At 39.1% G+C, this 8545-nt stretch overlaps 1 protein-coding gene across 1 annotated transcript; it reads left to right on the plus strand.

Moving 5' to 3' along the window:
- Nucleotides 1-4588: 4588 nt before the first annotated feature.
- On the plus strand, nt 4589-8347 carry LOC138584453 (ferroportin). Its single transcript, XM_069656698.1, has 8 exons — nt 4589-4691; nt 4779-4846; nt 4980-5139; nt 5450-5565; nt 5770-5896; nt 6082-6342; nt 6866-7540; nt 8088-8347. The coding sequence occupies exons 1-8, from the start codon at nt 4589-4591 to the stop codon at nt 8345-8347; spliced, it is 1770 nt and encodes a 589-aa protein (XP_069512799.1).
- The last annotated feature ends 198 nt before the right edge of the window (nt 8348-8545 follow it).

Consider the following 8545-nt stretch of genomic DNA (forward strand, 5'->3'; position numbering starts at 1 on the left):
TTCTCTTTTCTTTTTCAAGACCATTTAAATAATTGCTTTCATGGTTTAGCTACAAATTCAAGTGGACGGTGAGAGTACTTTAAGCTTTCATTTCTTAGCAGTGGAATCAGGAATCTATGACAAGCTACAAAATTCAAAGGACGCAGTTGCGCAATTTTTTTTTGGATTAGTGCCAATCTGTTACCCTATTTATTTGAAAATGTCTTACCTTACAAAAGCATATTGGCTTACTCTACTGTAATATTTATATCCCTTCTGTCTTATCTGACCTGAAGTGACCCTTGCAGACCATAAATCTCTGCTGAGCAGGAGGGCACTGAGACAACACTCCACACTTTGTTTCCTCCTATACTTTGGGCGAGACTTTGGTGACGGGAGACATTTTATATACAAATTTATATTTTGTGTCTAATTTATGTAAATAAATTAAAATATGGCAAATAAATGTAATGACAGCTACAGTGTAGCATGGGATTAGTGAATTAGATATTAAAACTGGAAGGAGGTGTTGGGCGAGAAGCAAGCTGACTTTGAGCTGTTTAATGACAGTACATCAATCCATCCAGCAGGGGGCACTATTATGACGTGTTATCAGTTTGGATTGTTTGAGGAGTGAATTAAATATTGAATAAAGCAGCTGCATTTGCCTAATACTTGTACTGTGTGCTTTTCATGACTCTACTCGGTGCTTCCATGTATAATTAAGAGGAAATAATGAATGAGACTGAATGTATTCTGTAGCAATACGATACACAGTAAAAACTCTGTACAAGGCATTTTGATTAGTGTTTTTGTGGCCATTACAAGTCTGTAAGGAAGTCCATTCATACTGTATATAAAAGTGATACTGTTTACAGATAACAGTAATGTAAACTGTATTAGGTAAAATAAAAAAGGTATATGTACAATCACAGTTTTACTCCCTCTGTTCCATATTTATGCTGTGTTGTATTACAATCAACTGTTGCTTGATTAACCATAATATGAATAGTCTCTTTGATACAGGCGATGTAAGTGCATATGAAAACAGTTCACCAGCGTATTATTTCAGGAATCTTTAAACACCAAACATAGAGACCAGTTGCTCCTTACAGTGGTGGCTCTGCTATGTCTTGCACCTGCTTGGTGCCTCATGTAAATCTGCTTAATTTGTTGAAATGAGACTATTAGAAAGCTAATGTAGATGTGATGTGTAGATGTGATCCTACAACAATGTTTTGATATATGAAATAGTTGACACACTATCTATTTATCTAGATAATTTTTTTTTTTGCACCATGCAAGTAGAAAGACAGATGCCTTATCAGCCTTTGTCACATAAGGTTTGAGAGAGAAGTGAGACCTACTGTAGATCCAACTTGTTCTGACTTTAACAGCTTAGAAATCAGGCTGTCTTTAAAACAGCAAATTACAATAAGTTAAGTCAAAGAAACCTTGCACGTGTTTTTACTTGTGTATTATCCATCCTTGTAGAGGTTGATTTAAATGCATTATAGTCGATGAATGGAATTCTTTGTAGGCGAATATGAAATGTCTTATCAGCATCAAACCTTTTTAAAAGGCAATGTATGTCAACGCCACCTTTCCTTATCTTGCTTTGAGCATCTTCTTGGTCAGAGCCATAACTTTGTTTTGTGCCACCAATGGTTTAATATACCTCATTATGCCATATTTTAGTTTCCATCAGTTTCTTTTCAAAATAAGACTTATCGAGTTAAATGTGGTATCTCACTTACAATAAATGTGGTGATCACAGAGGGAAACCCTGAATACTTGCAGGAATACTTGGTAAAGAGATCTCCTGATTGTTGGATCTGTGAACAGTTTTACTTCAATATCTGCATCATTTTCTATTTTTGCCATTCTTGAAATTACAGAAAATAAAAACTACAATGAATGCTAAATTGATCTGTACTGTGGAGGTAATTATGGTGTGCCTCAATATATTATATGCAACCATATAATTATACAGTATAATCAATGGAAATGCAGCTGGTAATTATGTAATCACTCGTCACACTTCAGAGCAATGTGACTGCTGTGACTTCACCATATACAGTTCAGAGTTTGTGATGTGAAGTAAAAGTCTCACTTTCAACACTGTAACACTTAATGTTATTTAGACAACTTTAATGATTTATTCAATATTCAAAACATAAAAAGGGTTTTTTAATTTTACGGTTAATTTAAGGAATATAACACTGACAAATGCATATAACGTTGAAAATGAAAACACAACTCTATCTCAATAAACTCAGAGAGGTTGAAAGCCTCAATCTAAAGACTTTTGTAAACCAGTATACAGTATATAGTATATCGTCTACTTATGAGTTTAGTTTTAACAGCGTGGCATGTATGACGTAATGAATCACATCCTACCTGTAGAGCGCCTCTGGAACCGGATTGGCCTTCATTGTCTATACTGAGGGGCTGCTAAATGCCGGGCTCTCAGGTGCGGGCTGTGCTCTTCATTGTCATGCTCTTCAGCGGGCATCTGTCCTCCATGTTTGGAGTTCTTACAACCTGGATTCCTAAGGATATATTCACAGGTAAACTGAAAGATATAATAACTATATATGGTGTTTGCAATCATGGCATTAGGGGAATGAAAAAATGTGTTTATATTTTACTATGATACTAAAAAAACATAATAATGTCTTCAAGACACACATACATAGAAGTCATGTAAAAAGAAAAAACAGATGCTGACTCAGAGTAAATATAGCCTTCGAGATATAATAATTTTGATAATAAAAAAACGACCAACATAAGAAAGATTGATTTTACAGTTTCTATACAACATCACTCTATAGAACGACCTTACACTCTATTACCCCTACAGGTGCAATTCTCCCTTCCTGATGTACCATCCTGATTGTTTTTTTTATTAGGCTCTTACCTGTCCTTCTTTTTGTCTCAATGTCTCTTGTGGCTTTTGAAAAATAAATAGGCTTCCTGAAAAAATAAGACACGAACAGAACACAAACCCAAGAACTATAAATGAGAAAGAAATGCAGCCGTTTTATCTGATCGGTGGTCAAGACCAACAGAAGTATGTGTGAGATATTTTGTCACTTAATAACAATTAATTTTGCATGTTTTTACAATTTTTTAAAATAGATGTTCATTATTTATTTTGTTATGTATGTTATTGCAAGCTGCAAATTAAATGACAGTATTATTGACATAATCACCAGTATTGCATATTAACAGTAGCAGCTAAAAAATTCAGTTTATCAGCTAAATCAAAACACATTACTTTTGTCTCGATTTTTAGTGCATTTTTTTGGTTGAGGAAATGCAAACACTGCCAGCCAGATAAATGAATGCAGGACAATATGCCCGATATGAACAACTTTACAGCAGTAAATATGAGGTTTGTGGTAAAAGTTAATTAAAGGAAGACAACCGTTAATTTCTTGTCTTGATATTTTGAATGCTAACAAACGAAGAGAGATTGATCAGGATTCTCTAAGTGTTTTTTGATAAGCACATTATTAATTCTAAAAAAAATTAATTTAATTTAATTTTAATTTTTTTACAATGATTTTCTTTATAAAGGTGTAAAAGAAAAGCCAGTGAAACTTGTAGCAATGCTATGTTTGTATGTTCTGTTTACATCATCATCCATTTATCCAATAATATCATGCATCATCTTATTAACCGCATTCCCAGGAACAGGTTTTGTTATAATATAGTTACCTGCTTTCTAAGCGTGTGACTGATGTAGTGTTGCATGATGTGTCCTTTGTGTAACTTTTTTGCATGTCAATAGTGCATGTGGGTGTATGAGAGTAGTAGGACTGTGCTTGTGTGCTTAAGGGCTACATGCATGTGCTCAGTGGCCATAAGCATAAGTGTGTATGTGCGTATTTTGAGTCATACGAGCTACACAGTTGTGCTTTTTGTGGTGTGGGTGGACGCTGATATTGTCCTCCCGGTGTCACGTGCTGTGGAATATGCTGGCTGCCTTTGTTGTCCCTCTGCCCGTTCTGCTTTTCTGGCACTTTCATTCAATGGTGCACTTGAACACTGTGATGTTATTAAGCCTTTCAAACTACTACAGCTTGAATTCCAGCTCTCAGGAAAGACTAGCATCCTAATGTAGGATACATGGCACAAGATACATCATTGAGGAACACCAGCAAGGATTGAGTGTAACATCAGAGCAAAGGTGATGATTGACCCTGCATTGACTTGTGAGCACTTTAATTATTGTCGGTGTAGAGCTGCATTATAGAGCTATGCTAGGTGTCATGCTAATGCTAGTTTCAGTATTGCTATATGTAATTAACTAATGGACTGTGATTCATTCTGACGTAATTACCCATAGCAGCCGTTATTTACGCCTTGTGTTTTTGTAAAAAGGATGTGTTTAAAGTTTTATAGCGAGTGATGAAATATTGCCACTTTGATTTTTGTTGTTCAGATCATTTCTTCCTATTATATGAATAAGTAAATAACCAGTAATCCTAGATATGGTCTGCGCATTTATATAGTCATCAACGACAGAGTAACCGTAGTGTCTTTCAGAACTTCTAAGTGATGCTGTGGCCTAAAGTCATGAAACTCTGCACTATAATAGGCAATGTCCCAGCGAGCAGATGCCTCCCAGTGTGGCGGGGTTGTGGTCGAGTTTGAGTCTGAAGACATCAGGGATGCAAGGGCTAATAAAGCTAGAACTATACCAGGTGAACACAACTTAAATCACTCTAGTAAATGTGCAATGTGTTTGCAGTATATCTAATTTATTTGATTTTCATGCATTTCCCTGTAAGGCTCAGCTCTTATCTACCTCAAGGGTCCCAAGTTTCTCATCTATGTCAGTGGAGCATTGTCGATGTGGGTAAGGATCAACTCCTGAAGAAATAGATAAGTTATTGAAACTTTAATAATTGCACAGTAGTCTTTACAGTACACTGTGTTACAAAATCTTGCAAACCAACAATAACGATGCCCTTTTATGTTGTTTTAAACAGGGCGACCGAATGTGGCACTTTGCAATCTCTGTGTTCCTGATTGAGCTGTACGGCCGTAACCTGCTGTTGACTGCTGTGTTTGGATTGGTTGTGGCTGGGTCGGTGCTCCTACTTGGAGCTTTGATTGGAGACTGGGTTGATCGCAATCCCAGGAATAAAGGTATGCACAATAATTTTCCACCCATTTGAAACATTTTGCATGCAGTAAATCATAGTAGAGTGATACAGATCTGTGGATCTCAAGCCCGGAAGTCTGCTGATTTCCTATCCCAGAGGGTGGTATATTGCATTCCCTTGCTGTCGGAAGTGTAAATCAGCCCCTGATTTGATAGCGAGACTCAATACCAGAAGGACTCAAAGTGAAAAATATACAGCCCCTGATTCATATCTATAAATGCTGGCATTGCTTTTATAATTGGTGAATTGTCTTTTCTGAGAGTCTAAAACTGTTTTTCTTTCTCCCATTTTAGTTGCACATGCATCTCTTTTCATTCAGAACATCTCAGTGACAGTATGTAGCATTGTGCTCATGTTGGTGTTCTTATATAAGCAAAGGATTGAACAGATCTGGGACGGATGGCTTACTGTGAGTAGACACAACATATTTGAATAAATACTATTCGTTACTTGAAATGTCATGTTGCAAACAGAATACTCACCGTGATTATGACACAGAGGAGTTATCGCTGCTGTTGTTCCCTCTGTCCTGTGTCCCTGTTGTCTCTGCTTCTGAGCTTGTGGCTACTCTGTGCTGTCATAGTAACATGTTGCATCGCAAAACTCACACAAGGTGGTTTGTTATACGGTGGTGATCGTCCTGGCAGATGTGGCAAACCTTGCAAGCACAGCACTGACCATTGCCATTCAGAGGGACTGGATTGTGGTTATCACAGGCTACAACCGAGGTCACCTAGCTGGTGAGGAGAATTATGCTCTGTTAATTCATATATTGGTTTGAAGTTAATGTTTGTCACATACTTTGCATTGCTGGTTGAGCTTGATAAGTCCTTAAATGACAGGGAAGCATTGGTTGGCTTCTGCTCATGCTAAAGGTCCTCTAGTGGAAGCACATTAACCTCTCTGTCTATGATCCTAACAAAAGGAATGAATGCCACCATGAGGCGGATAGATCAGGTGACTAACATCCTGGCCCCACTAGCAGTGGGACAGGTCATGACCCTGGCCTCCAATGTCGTTGGCTGTGGCTTCATCCTGGGCTGGAACCTTGTGTCTCTCATTGTGGAGTTCTTCTTCTTGTCCCGGGTGTACCGCATCGTCCCTGCTCTTTCAATCAAACCACCAGTGGTGGAGGAGGATCAGGCTCCGGTCCATCTGCAGAGGATTGAGAGGAGAGGGTCTGAAGGTATGGACTGATCACCTACTATGTTTTAAAGCTGTGTATCAGTCTAAAGCACAATGTTAAAAATACTTGCTTATGGTTGTCAACATATAGATGACAAAAATCTACTATAAACTGCAGGTGAAAAGCACTTTCTCCCCAGTCTCTTTATCACTTACATCGCAAAGGTTCCTCTTTTAGAGGCCATGGCATAGTGCTTAGATAAATAAACACAAATTTGAACTTCAATTAAATTATTGTAAACCTCTGTAGTGAGATTTGAGCTTTTTATGAGGCTTTTAGAAATGTCGCAAAAAAACAATTACACACTAAATACCTGGTATTAAAGGCGCAATCCTCAGTATATTTACAGCAGCCAGCTGCCTGTATGTGTTCTGTATTAGTGTAGATAGTCTGTCATTGACAGATGATGTACATTCTAACTTGACATGGAGCAGAATGAGTGCAGAACACACAGTGAGGATTTGGCCTTTAAAATTGATGAACAGAAGTGATGGATGATATTCCTCTCTCTCATCAGAGGAAGGTGATGTTGCACAACCCCAACCTTTGACAGAAGGGAACTGCAATTCAAGCCTGAACCTGAAGGAAATCACCAACCTGCCACTGTGCTTTCGGAGGTTTCGCTGGCTTGTGAGCACCTGTAAGGACGGCTGGAGGGCCTATTATCGGCAGCCCGTCTTTCTGGCAGGAATGGGTCTGGCTTTTCTCTACACAACAGTCCTGGGCTTTGACTGCATCACCACTGGCTATGCCTACACTCAGGGCATAAGCGGCTCCCTCCTCAGTCTCCTGATGGGTGTTTCAGCTATCACAGGGCTGATGGGCACAGTGATGTTTACAAGACTCAGGAAGACTTATGGTCTGGTTAACACAGGCATCATCTCCAGCTGCCTCCACCTGGGCTGCTTGCTGCTGTGTGTGTGCTCTGTGTTTGCCCCTGGCAGCCCCATGGATCTTAGCTTGTTGATGCCGCCTAATACCCCCAACTCCTCGACTGATCTAGGAGGGATGGCAAGTCCAAGGCAGAAACACACTTATCCTCTGCGGGGAGGGAGCAACCAGCCACTGCTACCAGACCGCTCCTCCATCCACTGGACCAACAACACTGTGCTGTTTGACAACGTGCCCTCTGGCACAGCGCCAGAATCCTACATCTCCATCATCCTGCTGTTCTTGGGTGTCATCACAGCACGCATCGGTGAGTAGACAAACATCCAATGCGGACTGGTTTCATTAATATTATGTTGAAGTACAGTATATGAAAATGCTGTCAACTGCAAAGCCTGGCTCATTCGTTGGCAAAGTGAAAACTATCTGTCAATATTATAATTTCTTGGCTACATTTCAATCTAAGATGGGCAGTAAATTACACATTTAAAGAAATTGCAATACAAAACTGCAAATTCTAAAATTATATTGGAAACAATTACAAAAATTACATTTTCCGTTATAATTCTGGCAATTTTTAATTGATATGAAATGAATAGTATCTTTGCAATATCTGTATATGTTATGCAGCATTGCCACTGGGCCTTCAGGATGCCACACAAAGACAGTACTTAATAATCACAGTTTAAAGATATTTAATAGAAATGTCAGCATCAGCCAAAAATAGTTCTAATAATGGTAATAGTAACATCTGCCAGAACTGTAATAATTATTATAAGAGATGAATGGATGCCCAGCTGTTGAGACTATTGGCAAATGAAATGAACAACTTTTAAATCCAATAAAATGTGTTTTAGGTCTGTGGTCCTTCGACCTGACAGTGACGCAGCTCCTGCAGGAAAATATCTGTGAGTCAGAGAGAGGAGTGGTAAACGGGGTGCAGAGCTCTATGAACTACCTGATGGATCTGCTTCACTTCATCATGGTGATTTCTGCACCACAGCCACAGCACTTTGGCATCCTGGTTATCATTTCTGTATTATTTATCACCACTGGGCACACCATGTACTTCCTGTATGCACACAAAGCCAAGAGAAAACGTCGCCTCGACACATAAGGAGCAGACACGGCCCACACATCCAGGCATGAGATGCCTTAACCAGCACTGAGTCCACTCTGCACCTGTGAAATGAATGTCTCCCTCCTGTTCCTGCAGCAATCTTATTGCAACACTCCACTCTCAACTTAGCCATTCATTTCAGTACAACACAGCAAGTGCCTGTCCCACCAAGGTTGCTATACCTGCAGGGCCACG

Source organism: Semicossyphus pulcher, unplaced genomic scaffold, assembly GCF_022749685.1.
Source record: "Semicossyphus pulcher isolate SPU_LCO1_2020_fin unplaced genomic scaffold, fSemPul1.0.p SCAF_9, whole genome shotgun sequence".
NCBI classification, from domain to species: Eukaryota; Metazoa; Chordata; class Actinopteri; order Labriformes; family Labridae; genus Semicossyphus; species Semicossyphus pulcher.

Coding starts and splice junctions, on each gene's coding strand:
- LOC138584453 (XM_069656698.1), top strand. CDS start 4,589: ATGTCCCAGCGAGCAGATGCCTCCCAGTGTGGCGGGGTTGTGGTCGAG. Junction 4,692..4,778: donor TAAAGCTAGAACTATACCAG/GTGAACACAACT, acceptor TTTCCCTGTAAG/GCTCAGCTCTTATCTACCTC. Junction 4,847..4,979: donor GTGGAGCATTGTCGATGTGG/GTAAGGATCAAC, acceptor TGTTTTAAACAG/GGCGACCGAATGTGGCACTT.